This window comes from Aspergillus pseudodeflectus (assembly GCF_044049435.1).
Source record: "Aspergillus pseudodeflectus strain CBS 756.74 chromosome Unknown BJX68scaffold_3, whole genome shotgun sequence".
Lineage (NCBI taxonomy): Eukaryota > Fungi > Ascomycota > Eurotiomycetes > Eurotiales > Aspergillaceae > Aspergillus > Aspergillus pseudodeflectus.
Window position 1 is genome coordinate 1396065 of NW_027263779.1, and position 23822 is coordinate 1419886.

Below are 23822 nucleotides of genomic sequence, written 5' to 3' on the forward strand. Positions count from 1 at the left end.
AAAGATTTTGCTTGGCACAGCTTTCGAGTCAGTTCGTGGCAGGCCCAGCCGGCTGTCGGCAACTGCCGACCTCTTCTCCAATTCTACAGGACGCTGGGTTTCAGTAGGACGCGGCCTCCAGTTTCTGTAATTTAGCGTGGAAATTTCTGACTGCTAAGTCGATTGGATCCAGAAACCGCTACCCAAACTGGTCCCCGATGCTACCATGAAACAAGATATCGTCCGCGAGTCCGCGATAGCTCACACAGATCGGCCAATCCATGCAGATGCTGCTTGACAAACAGACGCGGCCTCGAGCTATCCTGCAGTGCCCGTGCCCATTTCCATGAAAGAGGCTGGATCCTAAACCCCAAACCAGACTAGGACCCCTGTGAGGGGGCCTAGGGCCCGGGGCGAAGAGCCAACAGGATGCATTTTCGTCGCCCCCTCCTCCCCGGCTGCTAAATCCCCTAACTATATTTACTATGGCTTTTTAGGCATCTTGGGCCTTCCGGTGGGGATACGCCACTTATCCCCGGCTTCTGGAACGTCCTTTGTCAAGATAAATTTCCGCGGTCAAGTTTTTCTCTCCCTTTGCTCTCTTCTTGTGCTTCCTGAAGCCTGCTCTCACGCTGTTGGTATAGCTCCCCGTGCTACTACACCGGCCATGGATGAGAAGCGGGGCGTGTCAACCAGCTCAGACGCGGATACTCTCGATTCGAGCTATGAACAGAATCGGGAATGGATCCGGCACAGCAATCCCCAGGGCGAGGTGTCGCATGACTCGGGCGTCAATGTCGCAAGGGCCGAGCAGGAGTTTGCTGAGCTGAACAGAGAGCTTTCTAAGATCTCTTATCAAGCTCAGCGGCTCTCCAAGCATGCCTCTAGGGTATCGAAGAACGAAGTGCACAGCAAGGACGTGGAGCGATCCGCCTGCTCAACCGACTCTCTGGAGGACTGGGATCTCGAAACGGCCTTGCGCGGGAACCGAGAAGCTGAAGTGGAGGCTGGTATCAAGAGTAAACACATCGGTAAGCTCAGTACCCGACGCTCTGCCTGCACTTTCTAACAACCTAGGGGTTATCTGGGATAAGCTCACGGTTCGTGGAATTGGCGGTTCCAAAAGCATCATCAAGACGTTTCCAGACGCCATTGTGGACTTCTTTAATGTATACAGTTTGGCCAGGGAGTGGCTAGGCTACAACAACAAAGGAAAGGAATTTGATATACTCAAAGATTTTCGCGGCATGATACGACCCGGCGAGATGGTGCTCGTTCTTGGACGTCCTGGTTCCGGATGTACAACGTTTCTCAAGGCGATAACGAACCAACGTTTCGGTTACACAGCAGTTGACGGCGAGGTCCTATATGGTCCGTTCGATGCCGATACGTTCTCCAAGAGATTCCGCGGCGAAGCAGTCTATAACCAAGAGGATGATGTCCATCAGCCGACCCTGACTGTCAAACAAACATTAGATTTCGCTCTCAATACAAAGACCCCTGGTAAACGACCTGCTGGAGTTTCCAAGGAGGAATTCAAGGAAAAAGTGATCAGTATGCTGCTCAAGATGTTTAACATCGAACACACTGCCAATACTATTGTCGGAAATCACTTCATCCGAGGTGTCTCCGGAGGAGAGAAGCGTCGCGTCAGCATTGCTGAGATGATGATCACATCTGCTACTGTCCTAGCATGGGATAATAGTACTCGCGGCTTAGATGCTTCGACGGCTCTTGACTGGGTAAGTTGTGTGCACAAGATGTGGCCAAGACTTGTTAACAGTAATAGGCAAAATCGCTGCGGATTATGACCAATATCTACAAGACCACGACATTTGTCTCGCTTTATCAAGCATCGGAGAGTATCTACAGGCAATTCGACAAGGTTATGGTGATTGACAGCGGCCGGCAAGTCTTCTTCGGTCCCGCGGGAGAGGCGCGAAAGTACTTTGAGGATCTCGGGTACAAGGAGAAGCCTCGTCAGACCACGCCCGATTACCTTACTTCATGCACCGACCCTTTCGAACGAGAGTATAAAGAAGGTCGCGACTCTACCAATGTCCCATCGACGCCGGAGGCACTCGCATCAGCTTTTGACGAGTCCGTCTTCAACCAGAAGCTTTCCGAAGAAATGGACACCTACCGAATGCAGATTCAGCACGAAAAGCAAGTTCATAAAGATTTCGAGATTGCCAACCAAGAAGCCAAGCGCAAATATACGTCGAAATCATCGGTCTACCTCATCCCGTTTTACCTACAAGTCTGGGCCCTCATGAAGCGCCAATTCTTCATCAAGTGGCAGGATAAATTTGCTCTCAACGTCTCTTGGATTACTTCTACTGGTGTTGCAATCATTCTGGGAACAGTCTGGCTTGACCTACCAAACACTAGTGCTGGTGCATTTACAAGGGGTGGTCTCCTTTTCACCAGTTTCCTCTTCAATGGATTCCAAGCATTTTCGGAGCTGGCCTCTACTATGATGGGGCGAGCGCTGGTGAACAAACACCGGCAATTTACCTTTTACAGGCCAAGCGCCTTGTTCATTGCTCAGATCTTCGTCGATGCTACATTTGCGATTGCTCGAATTCTCGTCTTCAGCATCATCGTGTACTTCATGTGTGGTCTAGCTCGGGATGCGGGCGCGTTTTTCACTTTTGTCCTGCTTGTGTTCACCGGGTACATCAACATGACTGTCATCTTCAGAACTATCGGCTGTCTGTCGCCAGCGTTTGACCACGCCTTGAACTTTGTCTCTGTTCTTATCACTTTGTTTATCTTGACATCTGGTTATCTAGTTCAGTGGCCAAGCGCACAGGTCTGGTTACGATGGTTCTACTACGTCAACCCGTTCGGACTGGGTTTTGCAAGCTTGATGGTCAATGAATTCAAGGGCCTCAACATGACCTGCACCAGCGAGTCTCTGATTCCGAATGGAGAGGGCTACAATGACATGAGCCACCAGGTCTGCACACTAGCTGGTGGTGAAGCTGGTTCTCCAATCATTCCTGGTGCAAATTACCTTGCCACAACGTTCAACTACCGCAGAGAAGATCTGTGGCGGAACTTTGGTATTATGATGGCCCTGATTGTTGTTTTTCTTGCAATGAATCTCTACTTTGGTGAAGTGGTCCGGTTTAATGCAGGCGGCAAGACTGTCACTTTCTACCAGAAAGAGAATGCCGAGCGGAAAGCCTTGAACGAGGCTCTGCAGGAAAAACGAACCAACCGTCGACCGGAGGACTTGAGCACTTCTGAAGACAATATTTCGCTTACTTCGAAGTCGGTCCTGACCTGGGAAGACGTTTGCTACGATGTGCCTGTCCCGTCGGGTACCCGTCGTTTGCTGCACAATGTCTATGGTTATGTTCAACCCGGCAAACTGACTGCTTTGATGGGTGCATCTGGTGCAGGTAAAACGACTTTATTGGATGTTCTTGCAGCGAGAAAGAACATCGGCGTAATTGGTGGTGACATCTTGGTGGACGGTGCAAAGCCTGGTACATCTTTCCAGCGAGGTACTTCATACGTGGAACAGATGGATGTGCACGAGCCGATGCAAACTGTTCGCGAGGCTTTGCGCTTCTCCGCCGACCTGCGTCAGTCGTATGATGTACCGCGGTCTGAGAAGTATGCGTACGTTGAGGAGATTATCTCACTGTTGGAACTGGAAAACCTTGCCGACGCTATTATTGGAACAACCGAGACAGGTCTATCTGTTGAAGAAAGAAAGCGAGTCACTATTGGCGTCGAGCTAGCTGCAAAACCTGAGATGCTTCTATTCCTTGACGAACCTACATCTGGACTTGACAGTCAATCTGCCTTTAACATTGTGCGCTTCTTGCGCAAGCTCGCTGCTGCTGGACAGGCCATCCTGTGTACCATCCACCAGCCAAACTCGGCGCTTTTCGAGAACTTTGATAGGCTCCTTTTGCTGAAGAGCGGAGGGCAGTGTGTGTACTTTGGTGATATTGGTCAAGACTGCCAGACGTTGATTAACTATTTCCGCCGCAACGGGGCAGAGTGCCCTCCTGATGCGAATCCCGCCGAGTGGATGCTCGATGCAATCGGCGCTGGCCAATCGCGCCACCTAGGAAACCGTGATTGGGTTGAGTTCTGGAGAGAATCCCCAGAACTGGAGCAAGCTAAGCGAGAAATCGTCGAGATCAAGGCCAAACGCGCGGAGGAAGCCAGGCAGAACCATGCCGACAAGGTAGAAGACGAATACGCCACGCCGCTGTGGCACCAGATCAAGGCCGTCTGTAAGCGGACCAACATTGTCTTTTGGCGCTCTCGCAAATACGGGTTCACGCGGCTTTTTACCCACGTCAGTATCTCCCTGATTACAGGTCTTGCGTTCCTGCAGCTCGATGATTCGCGAGCTTCGCTGCAGTACCGTATATTCGTCCTGTTCAATGTCACCATTATCCCCATCATCATCATTCAACAGGTCGAGCCTCGGTACGAAATGTCCCGCATAATCTTCTATCGAGAAGCCGCGTCCAAAACATACAAGAACTTTGCATTTGCAGTGTCCATGGTGTGTGCTGAACTCCCGTACTGCCTGATTTGTGCAGTCCTCTTCTTCCTGTTCCTGTACTATATTCCAGGCTTCCAGACGGCCAGTGATCGAGCCGGCTACCAATTCTTCATGGTCGTGATCACTCAACTGTTTGCCGTGACGCTAGGCCAGATGATCCAAGCCCTGACCCCAAACACCATGATTGCATCGCAGCTCAATCCACCCATTACTATCTTGTTCAGTTTGTTCTGCGGAGTCATGCTTCCCAAGCCGCAGATGCCGAAATTCTGGCGAGCGTGGTTCTATGAGCTAGACCCGTTCACCCGCATCATCAGTGGTATGGTCACGACGGAGCTGCACCAACGACCTGTCGTCTGCACTGCTGTAGAGTTCAACCGCTTCCAAGCCCCACTCGGTCAGACATGTGGTGAATACATGCAGGCATTCTTCGACAGAGGCGGCATTGGCTACCTGGCCAATAATGCGACTCGGGATTGCGAATACTGCGCGTACAAGGTCGGTGACGAATACTACCAAGCCTTTGAGATGAGCTTCAACGACAGGTGGAGGGATATGGGTATATACGCGGCGTTTGTGGGGTCGAACCTAATTATATTATTCCTCGCTGTAAGTTTCCCTTCTGCTTTTCTGAGGATCACTTCACTGACTGCCATAGGCGCGCTATCTTAACTTCAACCGACGATAGCATTTGGGCGATGAGACAGCTGTGGGTGTTGGGTGGGAGAAAAACGTACGAGCTGGAGAAAAAAATAAAGTCAATAGAAGCCATCTATCGTACATCTTTTGGAAAGACCATACCGTAGTTTGTACTGGCGCCCACATCCAAGGATTTAAAATCCTCCGTCACCATCAGGAGCCTTTGACTTGAGGTTAAGCAACCTAGAAACTGCCGGGCAATTGGGGCTAGCTCAACCGCTGCAACCCAGCTATTTGACCTTTACATTGCAGCAGTTGGGCCGGTCCTGTTACTTTGAGAAGATTCGACGATTCAAGAGGACATTGGCTAATCAACTACATGCACCATGCATATCCAACCACCTATCTTCTTTTTTTCAACCCACAGCTAGATTGACAGTTCTGATGCAAAGCATCAGTATCTTCGATCCGGTCGGGGGCTCTCAGGTGCGTTCGAGTTCATTGAGTAGAATGAGCTGACACTATTAGGCTTGATGGTTAGCCAGTTATCCTGGGTAGCTAGCTGTCCAAGGGAGTCCACAGCTCACTAACTCGCGTCCTGGTCGCCCAATACCGAAAAGCATCCATGAGGTTGTGCAGCCGGCCGGTACATGCGGAAATCCGGCCCATTCATTGCCACAGTATTGACCATTTTCCTCGGTTCTCGCAAGTCCTCACACTCTAGTTTTGACATCGTTTCAGTATAGTCATAATTAGATAGGCTCTCTTTCAATATACCCCAAGGAGGAATGCTCATGGAACTGGCACATACACGAATGATATATCCAAGTCTTCATCACCACTTTCACTTTCATTTTCACTCCCACCATCACTCTCGCTCTCGCTCTCGCCCTCACTTTTGTCAATATCATCATGATCAAGATATGTATATTCGCCTCCCGTCTTTTTTTTTTCCAGACCCGGGAAACAGAAATCGAGAAACACGCCCAAGACAGCCATGGTAGAAAATAGCGACGAAGAGGGCCGAAAGACTGAGACATATCCAGGGGAACAGAATAATGAATAGGGGTTTCGTTTCAGCGTCGAGGTTCGGCTGATGCTGCGCAGCCATGCTGAGATCCCAGGTGAGTACTCTGTCTATAATCATGAAGCAGGACGGAGAATGTGAACCCGCCTCTCTTGTTGAGTTGATGGCCCAGAGAGATGTAGAGGATTTAGAGGGTCAGACGCATGGTTGTAGTTCTGTTGACTGTAGAGCTACCAGCCACTACTGGGACTTCTTCTATTGATAGCGGTAGTATCCAATTGTCTCAACAACCCATTGTCTCAGATGTGGCTGACAGCATGAACAAGACCTATAATCCACAACAACACACGCCTAATAACTAGCATCCACCAGCTTGATTCGATCCAAAAAAGCGCCTCCCTAATGAATAAGTTGCAAACCTAAAAAAAGGTCTTACTTCCTAACATCTCAATAGACTCACCCCCAAACAGACGCCCAAGACAAGATGGAAATAACACCCAAACATAGCTGCTCCAGCAGAGACAATCTGCTACTGGCAACAAAGGACTGCACAAACGCCACGAACAAACACATCCACAAACCACGCGGACAATCGCCAGATGCGTCTTTGTCTTGTGTCTTTTGGTAGATATAAAATAGCCATTGATGTCCTGGCTATGCATTTCTCTACCAGTCTACTCTCCAGAGAACTTGTATACCGACTTCCTGGCATCTACCCGCAACAAATCTGCCTCGTTAAATCAGCCTTACTGCAATCACGATCAATCTATTACCCGTACCCGGAACACCCACCAAGATGCCCCGGATACCTTCAGAAAAGCCCACCACCACCACCACTCCAGACCCCAAAGACACACCCACCACCAGCGACATCGCTCCAAACCCCGTCTCCAACACGAACATCCCCTGCCCCTCCTTCGACCTCAACACCGTAACCCCCGCAACCCGCAAAGCGTGGGCGTACCTGGTAGCCTACCGGGCCCGAAAAGCAGCAGAGCCCCAGAAACCCCCACCCCCCTATAAACCTCTAAAGCACTACCACTTCGCCAAGAGCTTCGCGTGCACAAACGAGCAGTGCATGGCCGTCATCGATAACTTGACCTGGGGCCTGTTTACGTATGATGCGGCCTGGGGGATTTATGATCCCCGCCGGGCGCCGCCATTCTTCAACAAATTGTCGCCGGGCGAGATGGAGGCTTTACCGAGACTTGATCGGCTTTTGACGGAGGTTGTTATGGGGCCGGAGGATGAGGCGGGGTATGTTAATGCAATTATGGGATACTTGGGGTTGGTTCCGAGGGAGGTTGATCGCGAGGAGGATGGTGAGGGGAAGGAGAGCGAGGAGGGTGACAGCAAGGGTGGTGGTGATGAGAAGAAGGGGAAAAAAGTGGTCACGAAGGCCGCCGATGTCGACTGGACGGTCAAACCCCCAGAGGAGATAGCGTTTGCGCAGTACCGGGTTGACTACCATGCGTATCTGCATTATTTGCTTGTGAGAAAAGGTGTGCGATGGTTCGAGCTGGGGGATTACATGGATACACAGAGGTGGAAGTGGTGTCTTGAGCGCGGGAGGGGCCAGAATTGGGGGGATTTGAGAGGGAGGTATGTTTGGGAGAGGAGAGGTGGCATCTAACTTTTGTCATACAAGTGCTTGGTTTTAAAAGGTGTGCAATAGACCGTCGATTCACTTCATACGAACTAGGTACAAGGAATAATGCGACAGAATATACTGAAAATATGGCCATATAAACCGAGATAGAGTAGGAACTCTGGCGCTGTCGAAGCGAGGTCGATATCTAACGAGTGATAAACTCTTATGCACAAGTAAGAAAGACAGTCGGTCTGCGGGGTCGAAGTAAGAAAATAAAAAGAGAGGGTATATGTTGAAAGTGTGACGCTGGCCAATGTGGCCGGAAGAATTATGCCTTCTCCGTACCAGCCATTGTCGTGTCTTGTATGTCCGAGATAGGCTGCTTGGTGTCCGAAGGGTACTCCCGCGGCTGCGCCTCGCTGGCGTTCTTCTCCGGACGCTTGCGGCCCAGCCGCTCGCACCAGTGCTCAGCACTGACCAGGGTGTCATTGACCACCCCACTGACCTGTGACATCATATCCAATCCTTCTTGCGCAAGGACAAGGATCCGACGCGCATTGCTGGATGCTTCGGACGAGCCGTTGTCCTCTGGCACGGTGGTCGAGGCCATCTGGAAGCGTTGAGGTAGAGAAGTGAGATGACGGCGGACGAGATGGCGCGCATTCTCTGGAAGAGCTCCACCGGCATACTTGGAGACGACATCTACTACCTGCTTCAATGTAGTCAGGACATCTTGCTTGAGAGCCTGAATGCGCTGCGACAGCTGGGTCTGGTTCGATGCTTGGCCGGTGACCGTGCCGTCTCCATTTTTCTGCGGGAGATCTTCCCATTCCTTCAACGTCTCCTGCAGAGAAACAATGGATTTCCCTAGCCTGCTATTGGCCCACTTCAGCCACGTCAGGCAATACTGCAAGCTCCGAAGCGACTCTTCGCTCATTGCCACTCCCAGACCAGACGTCGAAATCATCAACCGACTCTGCCATGTGGACTGGCGTGTTTTATCCTCCCGACCAACCTCATCATAGTTGGGTGTCTTTTCATCATCGTACGGAGGGAGCGACTCGTTGAGATAGAGCTCTGGAGCATCGCGCACAGTTCTACCTCCCATTGTTGCTTCCAAGCCCTTTTCCAAGTCTTGCTCCGTGGGATGATTATGCCCGCTTACCTTGCGGCGTTTGGACCGACTGGATTCTGATGAGTTGGAGGCGTGTCTCTGCAATGCCCAGCGTATACCACTTTCCATGCCTGTCTTTCGGCCAACGTTGCCAACGGTATTCGCGACGCGCGGGCCGATGTTGCGCTCGATAAACTCGGCACCGGACTTGAACCGAGGAGAATATGACTTGGAGGAGGTATAGGCAGAGACGGAGCCGTTGATCGCAGATGATATCAAGGGGTGGGAGGAGGTCAATAGCGAGAGAAGTGGTTCGGGTTGTGATTTGGTCTCTGGAGGGGTGGTGTGTTGGGATGATCTAGGGGATGCGCCAAAGTCTGCCAAACTCAGTAATAAGTCATTTAAGTATACACCGAAAATATGTGCGAACCTGTTCGAAGTCCTTCAAGAGCTTGTGCAGCTTCGAGATCATCCATAGACAAGACACTGGTGGCGCGACGGGAGCGGTCCTCAGCGACGGCTGTATTTTCCACTTCCATCATGGAAGGCACATGTTGAGGAGTTGAGGAGACGGAGGAAGGGTTAGATAAGTGAACGAGCGAGGTTGAAGACGAATTAGATGAGTTGCTAAGAGCAGTCGTAGCGAGAGGAGGATTCGCGGTGGCGTCTCGGACGGAGACAGACGACAGGGAGGAGTTGAGGGTCGCAATGCCGTCTACACTACGGTCACTGCGGTCCATAGCGGCTGGCAGACCGAGACTGGAGGGGGAATCGATCGAAGACGGACTGATGGAGGCAATCAGCCTACGGAGTAATGGGTTCCTTCCTTCCTTGTGAACGAGGGCCGGGCAGTTGACTGGACGTTGAAGCAACCGCAGAAGAGGGTCTGGAGACTTTCACGTGAAAAATTTTCAGCTGCCACCCAACCCAATCGCAAACTGCCGACGGCGTTTAGTAGAGAAATAATGATGGAGTGATGAAAGCAAGGCAAGTCAGGACCGAGCTGGTTCCTGCGATTTCTCTAGAGATCACATCCAAAAGTACCCCAGGTGGGTTGGTGATGGTCCGGGCAACGTCTAAATTATGTTTAGCCCTCCAAGATTACAAGTTCAAGTTTACAACGTACTACGAGTAGTACGGGCGGAAAATATCCAAAGACGATCAGATGCCTCCTCTCTTGCTGGAAGCACCCCTGCCCTCGCACGCTCCGTAAAATCCGGAGCAAACAAACGGACCATGCATTAATGGCTCGCACTTGGCTTCTCGATGTGAAGCACACCGGCGGCATCTTACATCACATGTTTAGCATGTGAGCTCGGGACAGACCACCGCTAGCCACTGACAATCTTTCCTGTCATCCCGTCGATTCCAGATCAGTGCCGGTATTGCTGCCGGGGTACACCGGAGGCAAACCAGAAGACAGAGAATGGCGCTCTTCACGAGCTTCTACCTCCCCTCCAGATTATTAAAGTTGATCATTTGTTGGGACATTGCTCTTCTTGCCATCCCTGTCTTTCTCCGCTCCAGGCCATCCATCCTATTTACGGTTTAGTACGGAGTAGGACTAGCGGCCCTGCGCCCTCAAAACTCAATCGTCAACTCGTTGCGGGTCATCGCATGTGATGATGTGAACAGTGATCGGGATATTGACCGCCTCCTGCTTCCGATCCCCGCCAGCCACCCTCAGGAGTCTCCCTCACCAACACACCTTCAGGGAAGCAACAGAAGAATCACCGACCACGGTCAGCCTTATCGGTACAAGTGGGGCGGCTGGTATCAATCCGATCGCTTTGTATTCACTGGGTATCCCTAGATGGTGCGACTCATCTCCAAGTATATCTACACTACTCTACAGACAACTGATCGTCAGGGTCGTAGTATCCTCCGACGCCTGTAGTCCCAAAGAACATGGCCTCAATAGCCTCGTGCCCTTCAAAATCATCACTCCCGCTTTCCTCTTCTTCCTCCCCATCTTGCGTCTTCAAGCGTGCAACCACCTTCTTGTTGACCCGATAGCACGCCAGGAGCTCATTGGACACTGTGCGCGACGGGAGAGTCCGACTCTTGATCTGACAGAGCACCTCACCAAACGCATGAAAGACAAAACTCGAGTGCGCTTGCTTTTTGTATGCATATGACGCCATCAACTCAAGCCACTCTGTCTGACTATGCCGCCAGACGTGGATCATCGGGTGGTCCCCTGCAGCCGGCGCCGGGATGGCTCGGGCCTGCTCGGCGGCCTCCAGGGCCAGAGGCGAGAACGAGCCAGTCCCTCCCGAAAGGGACCGGTTCCAGCGCTTTTGCAGCTCGTCAATGTCGCGGCTCGCCTGCTTGAGTATCGCGAATAGCGAAGTTGCGCCACCAGCACCACCACCAATCCCATGCCGATCCGCTTCCGCCTGTCTTCGAGCCTCGTTCCACGGCTGGACCAGGTCGGCATCCCTGCTGCGGATATAAGCTGCCTCTGGAAATGCCCTCTCGAGATTAGTTAGGACCTCGTCGCGCTCTACGCGCGAGACCCTGAAGCGTATGTAGTCGATGATATTACCCCGTTTCGGCTTTCGCTCGCCATTCTTGTATGCTGGGAGATTTCGGACTCGGGGACTGATCTTCTTGCGATATTGCTGCCAAGCTGTCTCCGATAGGTGCACGCCAGCTTTTCGGCCGTCGACGAGGTGGCTCAGTAGGCACGAGAGCTCTTTTGCGTTTCGTGAATCAATCGACTCGTCGTATGAAAGTTTCTCGTGTTCCACAGTACATCGTCCCAGATTGGACAGTGTCAAATTGAACGTGAAGGAGCTGTCAAGGAACTCGCTCATGGAATGAATGTCACGCATGGGCACCGAATGTTTTGTGAGTCCGAAATACTCCGGCGTGCAGTTTTCATTTCCGGTCGGTGGGCTCGAGTTCTGGAACTTGCGGACAATGTTCTGGTCCCAGCATATCCACGGCGTGTCACCATCATAGTCTCCTCCTGACAGGAGATCTGCCAATGGGTGGTCGCCGGTCGTAGGGAAAACGATGACATCTTTGAAGTGCCGAAGCTCTGGTTTCCAGACGGCCCGTCGGCGTTGGATGTCTGACGGAAGATGTGCAGGGAGACGTCCTACAAGCACGTCGATGCCGTCGAGCAAGTTGTCCTCGAACTCACCCTGCTCATCGCGCCAGTTAGTCGAAAGGCCGAAATGCACCTCGTTCTCCCCCAAGACACCGTAGGGATCCGCGATACAAAAGGCATAGGTGGACAGAGGCACCTCGATACGCATTTCGTCAACATATCGTTCAAGCAGGTCTCTCAGGCACCGCCCCAATCGCTTGCGAAGAGGGTAGAAGTCGCAAGGAGTGAACCCAGCTTCCGAAAATCGGATGATGGCCTCTATATCATCTGACATCCACTGCTCTAAGCGTCTCCTACTTTGCGCCATGAACGCGGGGCCGCTGTCAGCCGTTGGCCTGATCTTCTGCGCAAGGCTGCGGCAAAGGACCGGACTATTATGTTTGAGGACTTCCTCGAAATCCCGCGCTACGCCTTGGATACCCTGCCGAGCGAGGTCCGCAATGTAATCCTTGACGGGACCTCCATGATCTAAAATGGCCAAAAGTTGAATGTTCAGATCCACCGGATGTAGAGGCTTGGACCATTTGACGACTTCAAAGGTTAGTTTATCGCTATCCACCAGCTCGCGCCATTCCCGGGGATGCGGTTTGATCTTCAACTGCGAATCGGAGATCTGGATCCAGACATCATCGCCGCTAGCTGAGACCTGCGATTGGTGAGCGTCAACCATCCACAACCCTTTAGCACCGGCAATTCTCCCCTGAAAGGAACTAGGGGTATTACCGGTTATGCCTAGGGAGTCGCAGATCATATTTGCGAGATTCCTCGACATCAACGCGCAACCATCGTTCATGACTTTGTGATTTGGAGGGTCTCTCAGGTATAGAACTTGCCTTGGTTTCAGCGCAACTGTGGCGAATGTTTTCGAGAGACCAAGTGACATTCGTTGAAACAACTTGAGATTAGTCTGATCGGAATTTTGCATGGGAGACAAGTGCCACTCGAGGAGAGACTCCAGACTCATCGGCGTGTGAGCATCGGCACTCTCATCCTTTGCAGAGACTCGGAATTCCGACGGGCTAAAGCGACCTCTAAAGTCGACGCCATCGATAGCAAAGAAGTCAACCCTAAACCTTGGCTCGGCTCGTACCTTTCGCTTCTGCTTGACCTCTTCCACGAAGAATGGCTTCCACGTCCTCCCGAGGCATCTATGCGGATTCTGCGTCAGCCACAGCGCAATACTCTCACGCAGTAGAGCAGGATGATCGGGAAGCCGGAGATAGCCCGGCGGTCTGGACGGAGCAGGTATCGTCAAACTGAGGAACCGATCTGAACCGAAGCGACGGCCGAAGCGGCATGATCGTTCCGTCTTCAGCGGGCTCAGCTTCAGTCTCAAGACGCCGGGTTCAGACTTCGTGCACCACTCCAGATCGCCCGTCAGAATAACGGCTTCAGAGTGCTTCTGTGTTCTAAACGTCCCGCAGGCGGCATCCCACGCTTTGCGAGTCGGCTTGTCGGGTACTGGCTTCCCATCTCGCTGGTTGTGTCCTTCAATCCATTTCCAGAATTCGTCATACCTCAACGAGATATTGTCACCCGCGAGCATGCGGTTGAGGGGAACATTCCAAGCTCTCCCGATCCGCTCCAGTTCATACCGATACAGAAGCGGCACCGACGCCGGCAGGGGATTGTCAAGTGAAAACGGTCCGTTCTGGAGAAGCTCCGCCACGATATCCCCCTCGGCGGAATACCTAGGCTCTCCAAAGGACGTCCCATTCAATGTAGAATCCGTGGGGAGCGTATTTGGAATTGTACTGAACTCTTCACTTAGCATATTCGATACCGAATCATCATAAGTAGACCCCAAATCCTCTGTAATGGCCTCTGTAGCAAAGGTGACCGTCGAATTAAACGACGTGTCTACCCGGCCATGACGAGAATTCTGAGCAAACGACGACGTGTTCGGCAAAGTCGAGAAGCTGTAGTTGGCGGCATTCTGCGCAGATGTAGGCACAGCGTCGTATCGTCGATAGTTATCAGACGTCGCTGGCGTCGACGCAGTCAGCCGCTCCACAAACGTCGATGCACTCTTGAGGATCCCCGTCATCATCGTCTTTGGTGCTTTATGAGGCGAGTCATTCCCGTTCCTCTCCCTCTCCAACGAGTCCGACTGCGCGCTCTCGGGGCTCTTAACCGGTGAATTTGGCGCAGTCTCAAACTCATCCGTCGACTCCCCCGCTTCAGATTGCGCATTTGCATCCCATTCTTCCATTCGGAACCTCCTCTTCAGCGACCGACTCGTCAGAGCGGGCGACTCCTCGGGGCTCTCATCACGGAGCGCCGCCGCCGCCGCCGACGGAGACTGAAACGACCCCTGCCGCAGTAGATACATCTCATCATCGATTAACTTGACCAGATAAGCGAGCCTTTCCTCTCGTTCTCGCTGTGCAATAACCTCGCGGCCCCCAATGCCACCGAAACTGACTGATGCCTTAGCAGCGGACCTGGTATTAGGCCTCGCCCTTTCCCCCCTCGCCCAGAGCAACATCGTATCATGCGATCCCCTTGAACAAACCCACTCCTCGAACCCGTCTAGTACCGTATTAAGATTCACCGACTTGCTGTAATAGAGTCTGCGCAGGCCATTGAAAGAGCGCCATTGCGGGGTTTCCAACACGGCTTTGTTTGCGCCTGGGGAGTAGTATTGTGGATTCGGGATGTCGAGACTGAATTGGTCGTTTAGCTTGGTGATTATTTGCGTAAACTCTTGGCCGGATTTGGATTTCATGGGAGTTAGTGGGGTGGGTAGTGTTGCTGTCCCAGCTGCTCCGCCGGTGGTGGGTGCTGTTGGCATTTTGGCGGAGAGAGAGAGGGAAGGCGCATTTCGTGTTTACAGGGGCATTTCGAAACAAGACTTGAGAGGTTAAGGGAATTTGATCTTGCTTTGTTGGGTATGGTGATAACTAGTAGATATTAGCCCTGTGACAACCTTGAACGTGCTTCGGTTTTGTTTTGGCGGGGCGGGTGGATTCAAGATGTCAACCGGCGGTTTATCTATGAGTCGCGTAACGTGCTATTTGAGCGACGGTTGAAAATCGAGAGACGGCGCTGACAAGGAGGCGCGGACTCGTGAAAGAAGCAAAAATGGAACGACAAGGAGGGGAAATCGAGGCAGGATTCGAGTGATGAAGGTGCAGCAGAGAACTGCAGGTGGACCTGCTGCCAGCCTCCGCAAAACAATTTCGTTGGCGCTCTTGACGCTGAGGCTGACAGTATCTTTTCCTCAATCAAGCGCGAACAATTCTATATATACACCGTGCAAGTGGACAAAGTATATCAGCACCGATTGTGGCTCATACCAACAACAGTTGAGGCTTTGCATCCATTGGACAACACAATTCAGTATTTCCTGCATGGTCGCCTATTTAATCCCATTGGGGTTCTGTTTGCTTTGAAGGGCCACGAGGCTGCAACAAAATGACAGTGACTATATCAGCCACACTGGAAGCGCCCGACCCTTCCATAGTGGCGGCGCTCTGATTGATGCTGCTACTCGTCCTGCGCCATCTGTCTCGGCGTCCTGTTGGCTCTCGATGCTACGCCCCGAAGTCAATTCAACCTTGGCATGACCACTGCGGCCCTTGCGCCTGCTTCCAATCTTGTATCCAAGCACGAGCGCAAAGTAGAGGGGGATCCCGAGGTAAGAGGTAACAATGGCCCAAACATGTAAGCCTTTATTGTAATGGTTCTGATCAGTGTAATGGTTCCGATCAGACAGTTCAATGGCTCTCATGACGGGTATGGAAATGCAGAGCACCAAGGCTGTCCACGAACCGAAAATCCCAAAGGGGGCTTTGAATGGGACTTCCTCGTCTGGGATTTGCTGGGCTTTGCGTGCCCGCACGAAAGAGATGTGCATTATGAGAATGGACGCCCACGACAAGATGCTGAACATAGTGACGAGGTTGACCAAATTGGTCCAGAGACGGCCCGAAAAGGGCTCGAAAAGGTTTAAATACCCGAGCAATGCTGGCGTAGCACTCACTCCTAGAGCAAACACTGGAACTCCACGCTTATCCAAGCGACGGAGGAAGAAAGGCGCGTTCTCCTCGAGGGAGAGCTCGCGGAGGATTCTGGTTGCCATGCAAAGGGCGCGACTGGCAGCAGAGACGACGAAGATGAGGATACAAGCGTTCAAAATATCTGGAAGCACAGCGATATGAGCCTTCTTTACTGCAACAACGAATGCAGAAGCGCTCTGCTTGGGGGTGCTCATCGGGAGCGCTAGGGTGTCATCATCGTAAGGGATTACCATGCCTAGAAGAGTAATCGTGACAAGGTTGAAGGCCAGAATCCGATAGAAAATCTGCTTGATTGCCCGCGCTGCAGCTTTCCGAGGCTCTCGGGTATGTAGCACCGCCATTCCAATGAGCTCGGTACCCAAATAAGATAGTGTAGTGTTGGGAATCGTCCGGAAAATGGCGCGAAAGACGCCCAAAGCACTTCTGTCGTCCGAGCTGGCAAACGCATTGGGCCATTTCCAATAGCGAAACCCCTTACTTTCGTGGTCCCCCCCTCCCCCGAAGGCGATGACGAGCGACAGAATCATGAGCACCAACACTATCAAAATCTTGAACGACGACAGTGCGACCTCATAGCGACCGAGAAACTGGCCGCTCCAGTAGTTCATACTGATTATGACGACCAGAAATCCTGTGATATAGATGGCTTTTTCCCCGACTGTTACATTCTTCCAGTATTTTATGACGAGTAAACCCCCGGTAAGTTGGTTGATGATGACGAACATGTACTTTAACCAGTATCTGCCAGTCGAAATCTGGAATTAGTGACCCGCGAACGATGAGAAGGGCGAAACCTACATCCACCCTAGTGTGAAACCCAACGCAGGACCACAGAATCGATTTGCATGAGTGTGTACGCTGGTTGGTTCCGGCGCGAAGGAAGCGACTTCGCCGAGCGCCGACAGCGCCAGGAAGACTATGAAGCCGACAAAAGTGTAAGATATCAGATTAGAGGCGGGCTGTTGAAGTCAGTACGCTGACAATAGATTTGAGAAGGGCGCCTACTCCTGATCTAGAACACCAAGTCAGAAGTTGGATGTCTCTGTATGATTCAAAGACTTACCCAGAGAGAGCATTGGCGAAGCCGATCATTAGCCCACTGTTGATTGCCCCGCCAATTGCTACTAAAATCAGTATTGACACTTTGCTATACCTAGGAGAACAAACTGATGAGGGTGATCTGGTATGGCTTCAACCCGACATCGATGTTCATGTGGCTTGAGTAGCGGCTCTGTATAGTTCGAAGGTTGCTCCCTGCTTGCGGACCCGACGAGCGGCTCGATGCAACTTGTGACATATCCAGGCGGCGACTTTTTCAGCGGCGAGTGTGTACAGGAGACTGAAGTGGCATGGCAGACGAGAAGCCGACACCTCGCCAAAGTCTGGGGTCATGAACGGCTCCTGTCGAGGCGCGTGCCTTCCCCTTCGGCCACCTCTGCAGGTGGGGTCGCACCTTCCTAGAAGAGTATCAAAAAGAAGAGCCCAGCGGCGTGATTGGTGTTGAAACTCATCAGATTGAACTTAAAAACAGATTGAAGCGTAGGAGGTATATGTATAAAACCTGTTGTATACATCTATGATCAAGCAAAGAGGAGAACCATGTGAGTAGTGGAGATCTCCCAACCTGTATCGATCGTGAACGATGCCCGAAACGCCAAAATCTAGGTACCTGTAACCGAACAGAAGCCAAGAAAAAGAACCTTTCAAAAAGCAAGCCTATCTATTCCAGAAACGGGTCTTGAAGGTGTACATGTCTCATAATACCTGCTATTGTGCGCTGCACATTCGAGGTAAGTGATGATTTTATCGGGACATGTAAAGGGAGTCGCTGGACTCGGTCCTGGGGAAGAAGCGACCTTGCAAAGAGTCGGTGGATTCGCTTCGCGGGAACATGCGCTGCTGGGCCTTGGAAATAGTTCGATCCGTGTAGATACCCTTGGCAGTTCCGCCGAATACCGAGCTGAGATACTCCTTGAATTCGATAGGATGGAAGTCGGGGTAGAGATCCTTGCACGACAGATAACCCAGGTAATCGGCATACTCTGGAGTGTTGTCGCCACGAATTCCCCATGACAGTTGGTATTCGGCCAGGTATCGAGGAATGAACTTGACAGGATCGAAAGGGTAGGTCTCGCTTGACTGACGCGCAGCAAGAACCCTGTTCTGAACTAGCTCTTCCGAGATCTAGGCCTGAGAGTCAGTATGTGTATAGAAAAGGCTAGAGTATGGTGCGCTTACGTAGTTCCTCGTGATCTGCTCCTGACTGATTTCCTCCAGCAAGTTGAATATTTGGTTTTGCGTGAGGACTTCATTGTAAGCAAAGACCATCTTGTTCAGTGTGCGGTCATCAGTAATGATTCTGCTGACGTAGCGGCCGATATCTCTCAGATCTGTCAGGGCCATAGGTGTGTTGCCGTCTCCGACAATCTCGTTGTTCGAAGCCGTCATCGCATAGTCCAATTTTCCAGATTCGAGTCTGGGGTACGAGAGCTGGTACCACCAACCGACATCGATAATTGTGTATGGGAGGCGCAGTTGCTTGATGTGATTGTAGACAATTTCTTTCTGGGGGACTGTCAGGCCATATTCGAGATTGCGCTTGGTTTAGGAGCTTACCTCGTCGCGCAACCACATGATTCCGCCGGGTGGTGCCACTGTGATGAACCCGCAAGGGATGAATCGTTGAACGCCAGCCCTTTTCGCCGCATTGGCCAAAGGAATCTGGTCCTGCTGCTCTGCTGATCCGACACAACTGATCACAACATCAATCCCTTGTAAGACTTTTTCCAGCTCATCCTCTGACGATTTCAGATCGCATTTGCGGATGTGAACTCCCTTATCCTGTAGGGCGACAACAGCGGGTTTCTGAGCAGAGCGAGGGCGAACAAGCGCATGAATATCCTGTATGTAGAAAATCGAGTCAGAAACGGAGGGTTCAAAGGGAATTTTCTCCAGGGTAGACCTACAAAGAGCGGGTTCTCAAGCAGACCGGTTGCGATTGAACCTCCGGTCTCACCCGCAGCTCCGACCAGCAGAACACTTGTTCGTGACATAATGATGCTTTAGAGAGGCAGTAGTTCGTCGGAAGAGAAGTGATCGATATGGGCGAAGAGGTGGGAAAGAGAGGGAAGAAAAATAAGATTATCAAACGGACGAGGCAAGGTAGAAATTGCTCCCCCGGGCGGCTTCTTTCACAATGATGATGCTGTTTTCAAACGCCGGGGCAGAATCAAGGATGTGACGACGTTATAAAGGCCAGCGTCCCACCGTGGATGGCCACTCGTTACCCACTCTTTCAGGTATCCCAACTGGTCGCTGGTGGGTCGATTGTGGATGTTAAGCTCCTGTAAGAGATGACGACCGGGTTGAAGCACTCCGCGAATGAGTATCCAGCGAGTGATTGGGCATCGCAGAGGCCTCCCTTTGAAGGATCAGGAGACAACTGCAGAACAGGCAACTAACTCGAGGCCAAGGCATACGGAGGGTCTTTTCTTCAGTTGCGCTTTGCAGTGAGATCGCCACGGGCCGGCAGTGGCACAGCAAGCCTTAACAGGCGGCGGGAGGCCAACCCAGACGCGCCTTACGTCATGTCCCACACAACCGCACGGCTTCCCGGTCTGTGACCCTTAGCAAGTCGCACTCTTTGTCTTTCCTTCAACACAGGGAGCGGGGTTCCATCGTCCCAAAAATTCGAACAAATCGCGGTTGTCATCGCTCGAGCCAAAGAGTGACGCCATTGGCAAAGAGAAACCAGCCCTTCCACGGTAGCGTACATTCTTGGATCCATGGAAGCGCAGATCCCGATGCAGACCGCACCGATTCACATGGAAGCCGACCATCACACAAGTTGCCCAAGCCCTCATTCCCTGGCTGGACAACAGTCCCCCGCAGTTTCACTAAATTTTGAGCTGATCCGGGGTTGATATTGCGGAGTTGCAGTTTGTTCTACACTTTGGTATACCAGAAGGGGGCGGTTTAGGCTCAGCATTGTGTGCGGTCCGATGACATGATTTCTTATTGGCTATGTACATGAAGGTCCAGGAAGCCTAATTCGGCTTAGCATGCTTGTCTTTTCAGGGGTGCTGACTATATGCACAGGACGGTGGCTGCGATGCAGTGCCTACCCAGGGAGCCAAGTCGAACTTAGGCACACTCGTTCTTGGCCTCGCTGGGATTGATCATGCCGGCGTTTGCCATCGCGAGATAGTTCCAGTAGTCTGCCTGTGTGCCTTCGCCATCGACAACGCCATCGCCAAAGAACTTCGCTGTCCAGTAAGAACTTCCTCGAGTGTGAGCGGCAAATGCATACAGTCCTGTGTTCAGAGCCCGCCTTCTTCCCGCCAGGGTATTGTTGAGTTCCGCTTGGATGGACCACTCGCCAATAAACACAGGGAATTTACCATCTCCTGGTGATCCCTCCGCATCCGAACAGATGAAGGAAGTGATGCTCTCGCTCGTGGTGCCACGACCAGCAAAGTAATAGTGGTGCACATCAAACACGATATTTGCGTCACTTGGCAAGAGTGGGGACCAGTAGGCTTCACCACGGAAGCTGCCCTGGAACATTACTGGGATTCTGGGGTTGACAGCAGCGACCTTGGAGATCACGGCCTGGATATACTGCAAAACCCAAGCAGCTCCATCATCACTTAATGCAAGCGGGGTACCAAAGAACGAAAGATCTGGATTGTCGACTGGTTCGTTGATGGGTGCGATAGTGTAAAATTCGGGGTGACCAGAGCTCTGGACATAAGCAAGCACCTCATCGACCACTTCGAGGGAGTACTCCAACGCTGTCTGGTTGTTGAACCACCCAAAATGCCCCTCGGCCTCTCCGAACGGCATACCATTGACGCCACCAGGAAGCGAGTGGACATCGATAATAATATGCATGCCATACTTTGCAATTGCATACGAGGCAATGTTTTTCAGGAACGAGACTTGGTTGCCGGAATAGAGCTGCGAGCCTGGCACTTTGACCCATGCAGCATAGGTAGTGGGGATACGGAGGGTGTTGATTCCAAACTTGTGTAGACTGTCGATAACGGCGGGAGTGATCCAGGTCGCATACCGGCGCTCGAGGACTGCGCTGCACAAAGGGCCTTGATTAACGCAGAGGCCCCATTCATCTGGAGCGCCCTTGGAATACTGAGACCACCAAGTGCTGTCGATGGTGGATTCTTGCACAAGCCATCCGCCAAGGTTGATGCCGTTGGCTTTGTAGGTGCTCCAGTCCAGATATTGGGCAGCTGAAGCAAGGTTGCAGGAAGCCTGCAGAAGAAGAGACGCAAGGATAAACCGTGTCATTGTGATCTGAGCTTGTAGTTGCGGTTCGGATGACTGAGGGGGTTGTTGACACAATTGCTATTTGTGACTAGAGCAATCAGGGCTATTTAACCCGCCAGGTGTATACATCTCTTCGAGATATGTCCACTATTTCGGCGGCATATAAGCCGAATTCCTTTGAGATCGTCATTGAAAACGGCCTCTTTTGTACCGGTGATGGTGGTGTTGTCTGCGAATCGGCTTGAGAAGCCAAGATGAGGACATTCCCAGGATCCCGTCTGGCACCTTCGTTTTGGCCCTGCACCCCACAATCCAATTTCCGGGGTCATTATGCGGAGATACCCTGTCGTTATCTTGTCATAATTGGTGGTGGTAAGTTGCTGTCAAACCTGGACATCTCCACATCCCGACGATGCCTTGCGGACATCGGCAAGTTGGACCATCAAGATAGTAAAAGCCAATGTGTTCGGGCTATAATCTCCCTTGAGCTGAGGAGGTGGGGGTGGGGGTTTATACTCCCCAGGGTCTGGTCGTTTTACACCTCTGTCGACGAACCCTATAGCAGCGTCGCTCGCTTGCGCTTCCTTCGGAAATGGTTGCGAGAATGCTTCCATTTTTGCCTCTTGAATCAGCTCATTATCCCCAATCTGTTGAGCAAAATGGGCCGAAACTGTTAGTTCGGCGCAATTGCCACCGAGTGCAGCTCCCTGGCCATGAAACTTAGAAGAGCATGGCAAGATTATTCACACACGGACCCTGCTCAACAGCAGGAGGAGGCATACTTATAACGCGACGGAGCCCTGATTTCGAGTGTACCAATCTGCCAGGGAGTGATTCCTTATTCTTTAATCCATTCTCAAGATTCAATAGGTCTCTTTCTAGTCTCTGCGAAATGGGTCGTCTCAAGACCGCTGGGATTGCCACTTTCCTGGCCATTGGAGGCTTTCTCTTTGGTTATGATAGCGGCATTATCTCCTCGAGCATAGCCCAGCCACACTTCATCGAGTACATGAATGATCCTGATTCGGCTGCCAGAGGTGGAATTGTTTCATCCTTCACAGGAGGAGCCATTCTCGGCGCCCTTTCAGTTTCCTTCCTTGCTGATAAGTATGGACGCAAGATGACCGTCTTCATCGGCGCGATCATATCTATTATCGGAAGCGCGCTTCAAGGGGGCGCTGCCAACGTGGGCATGGTGATTGCTGGACGACTCATTGCTGGGTTCTCCGTTGGGCTGCTTTCCGCTGTTGTCCCCATGTTCTGTTCAGAGATTGCGACAGCAGAAGACAGGGGAAAACTCTCCGGTCTCCTGCAGTTTATGCTTTCCTGGGGGTTCTTCGTGGCCCAATGGCTGGGGTATGGATGCTTCCAGGTTGACAGTCATTTTCAGTGGCGCTTCCCTCTAGCATTCCAGACTGTACCCGGAATCGTCATGGGCTGTGGTATTTGGTTCATGTACGAATCTCCTCGGTGGCTTGTCGAAAAGGAACGCTTTGAGGAAGCAAAGGCGGTCTTGAACAAGCTACATGGAACCGGCTCGAACCATGAATTTCTCGAGCTGGAGTTTCGTGAGATTGTTGACACTATCACCGCTGAGAAGCAATTTGCTGTATGGGGCTGGAAGGACATGGTTGCTCGGCCTGCTTGGCGCAAGCGTTTGATGCTTGGTATGGGAATCCAGGCATTTGGCCAGCTTTCCGGCATTAATGTCATGTAAGTACCGCTATACCATTGCTTGGGAAAAGACTAACCAGTCACCAGAAACTACTATGGACCACAAATCTATCAGATCCTCGGAATAGATACAGGTACATCCTTGCAAATCATAGGCATATCGGGCAGCTTTTCAATCGTCTATTGTGTCATCGGCCTTTGGCTTCTAGACAAGGTTGGGCGTATGAAGCCTCTTATCGTCTGTTCCTTTGGCATGGCTGCAGCTCTCTTGGTCAATTCGGTCTTGTCCAAATACTTTGTCCTGGCAGACAATCCCTCTCCGAACGATAATGCCCTCCGAGCAATGGTCGCCATGAACTTTGTCTTCAGCCTCTTTTTCACAATGATCGGCATCATCTCCTGGGTATATCCCGCAGAAGTATGCTCCCTTATCTTCTCCATTAGTCCCCAACTTTCTCTTCCCAAGAGAAAACAAAGAAGCAGAGAAAGAAATTTACTAACCTCGCCAGATCTTCCCCGCCGAAATCCGAGCCCGCGGCAACTCCCTCTCAACCATGACAAACTGGAGTCTCAACCTGGTCTTTGCGCAATGCGCCCCCATAGCCCTCGAAGACCTCGGCTTCGGCTTCTTCTACTTCTTCTTTGCCTGGAATTTGATTGCTGCTGTTTGCTACATGATCTTCTTCCCAGAGACACAGGGCCAGACGCTTGAGCAGATGGATAGACTGTTTGGGGATCAGCTCGCGGTGACGGCTGGGAAGGAGGATGTTGAGCGGGCGGAGGCGGTTGAGACAGTCGTAGTTGGGGAGAGGAAGGAGGTTTGAGACCAGAGCAG

The 23822-nt window shown here is 51.8% G+C and overlaps 8 protein-coding genes across 8 annotated transcripts; 3 read left to right on the top strand and 5 right to left on the bottom strand.

Moving 5' to 3' along the window:
* Positions 1-5337, top strand: BJX68DRAFT_226715 (putative ABC transporter). The gene is made up of 5 exons (XM_071038561.1): positions 1-103; positions 173-1010; positions 1057-1721; positions 1769-5125; positions 5175-5337. Exons 2-5 carry the CDS (start codon positions 647-649, stop codon positions 5202-5204), a joined length of 4416 nt encoding a protein of 1471 aa, XP_070904642.1. The 5' UTR covers positions 1-103; positions 173-646; the 3' UTR covers positions 5205-5337.
* A 1641-nt stretch (positions 5338-6978) lies between these two features.
* BJX68DRAFT_262130 (uncharacterized protein) lies at positions 6979-7815 on the top strand (the record flags this gene model as incomplete). The annotated part of the gene is made up of 1 exon (XM_071044370.1): positions 6979-7815. The coding sequence occupies one exon, from the start codon at positions 6979-6981 to the stop codon at positions 7813-7815; it is 837 nt and encodes a 278-aa protein (XP_070904643.1).
* BJX68DRAFT_226718 (putative clock controled protein (Ccg-8)) lies at positions 7673-10136 on the bottom strand. The gene is made up of 2 exons (XM_071038562.1): positions 9318-10136; positions 7673-9264 (listed from the first exon to the last, which is right to left on the bottom strand). The coding sequence occupies exons 1-2, from the start codon at positions 9625-9627 to the stop codon at positions 8102-8104; spliced, it is 1473 nt and encodes a 490-aa protein (XP_070904644.1). The 5' UTR covers positions 9628-10136; the 3' UTR covers positions 7673-8101.
* An 87-nt stretch (positions 10137-10223) lies between these two features.
* On the bottom strand, positions 10224-13829 carry BJX68DRAFT_226719 (RNA dependent RNA polymerase). The gene is made up of 2 exons (XM_071038563.1): positions 10766-13829; positions 10224-10703 (listed from the first exon to the last, which is right to left on the bottom strand). The coding sequence occupies exons 1-2, from the start codon at positions 13777-13779 to the stop codon at positions 10697-10699; spliced, it is 3021 nt and encodes a 1006-aa protein (XP_070904645.1). The 5' UTR covers positions 13780-13829; the 3' UTR covers positions 10224-10696.
* A 1603-nt stretch (positions 13830-15432) lies between these two features.
* BJX68DRAFT_262133 (putative amino acid permease) lies at positions 15433-17240 on the bottom strand (the record flags this gene model as incomplete). The annotated part of the gene is made up of 5 exons (XM_071044371.1): positions 15433-16768; positions 16826-16986; positions 17033-17039; positions 17091-17148; positions 17195-17240. The coding sequence occupies 5 exons, from the start codon at positions 17238-17240 to the stop codon at positions 15433-15435; spliced, it is 1608 nt and encodes a 535-aa protein (XP_070904646.1).
* A 419-nt stretch (positions 17241-17659) lies between these two features.
* Positions 17660-19540, bottom strand: BJX68DRAFT_118065 (aromatic alcohol reductase). The gene is made up of 4 exons (XM_071036062.1): positions 18994-19540; positions 18644-18928; positions 18266-18592; positions 17660-18211 (listed from the first exon to the last, which is right to left on the bottom strand). The coding sequence occupies exons 1-4, from the start codon at positions 19078-19080 to the stop codon at positions 17831-17833; spliced, it is 1080 nt and encodes a 359-aa protein (XP_070904647.1). The 5' UTR covers positions 19081-19540; the 3' UTR covers positions 17660-17830.
* Positions 19541-20030: 490 nt separating this feature from the next.
* Positions 20031-21446, bottom strand: BJX68DRAFT_118053 (putative cellulase). The gene has a single exon (XM_071036061.1). It carries the CDS (start codon positions 21332-21334, stop codon positions 20171-20173), a length of 1164 nt encoding a protein of 387 aa, XP_070904648.1. The 5' UTR covers positions 21335-21446; the 3' UTR covers positions 20031-20170.
* A 759-nt stretch (positions 21447-22205) lies between these two features.
* On the top strand, positions 22206-23811 carry BJX68DRAFT_262136 (sugar porter family MFS transporter; the record flags this gene model as incomplete). Its single annotated transcript, XM_071044372.1, has 3 exons — positions 22206-23026; positions 23075-23405; positions 23497-23811. 3 exons carry the CDS (start codon positions 22206-22208, stop codon positions 23809-23811), a joined length of 1467 nt encoding a protein of 488 aa, XP_070904649.1.
* Between the last annotated feature and the right edge of the window lie 11 nt (positions 23812-23822).

Excerpts from the sequence above, each read along its gene's own strand:
- BJX68DRAFT_118053 (XM_071036061.1), bottom strand. The coding sequence starts at position 21,334 with ATGACACGGTTTATCCTTGCGTCTCTTCTTCTGCAGGCTTCCTGCAAC.
- BJX68DRAFT_226719 (XM_071038563.1), bottom strand. The coding sequence starts at position 13,779 with ATGCTAAGTGAAGAGTTCAGTACAATTCCAAATACGCTCCCCACGGAT.
- BJX68DRAFT_118065 (XM_071036062.1), bottom strand. The coding sequence starts at position 19,080 with ATGTCACGAACAAGTGTTCTGCTGGTCGGAGCTGCGGGTGAGACCGGA. Across the intron at positions 18,929-18,993 it reads TGCTTGAGAACCCGCTCTTT|GATATTCATGCGCTTGTTCG; the intron begins GTAGGTCTACCC and ends TTCTACATACAG. Across the intron at positions 18,593-18,643 it reads TCATGTGGTTGCGCGACGAG|AAAGAAATTGTCTACAATCA; the intron begins GTAAGCTCCTAA and ends ACAGTCCCCCAG.
- BJX68DRAFT_226715 (XM_071038561.1), top strand. The coding sequence starts at position 647 with ATGGATGAGAAGCGGGGCGTGTCAACCAGCTCAGACGCGGATACTCTC. Across the intron at positions 1,722-1,768 it reads CTTCGACGGCTCTTGACTGG|GCAAAATCGCTGCGGATTAT; the intron begins GTAAGTTGTGTG and ends TAACAGTAATAG. Across the intron at positions 5,126-5,174 it reads TAATTATATTATTCCTCGCT|GCGCGCTATCTTAACTTCAA; the intron begins GTAAGTTTCCCT and ends TGACTGCCATAG.
- BJX68DRAFT_226718 (XM_071038562.1), bottom strand. The coding sequence starts at position 9,627 with ATGGACCGCAGTGACCGTAGTGTAGACGGCATTGCGACCCTCAACTCC. Across the intron at positions 9,265-9,317 it reads TCTTGAAGGACTTCGAACAG|ACTTTGGCGCATCCCCTAGA; the intron begins GTTCGCACATAT and ends TGAGTTTGGCAG.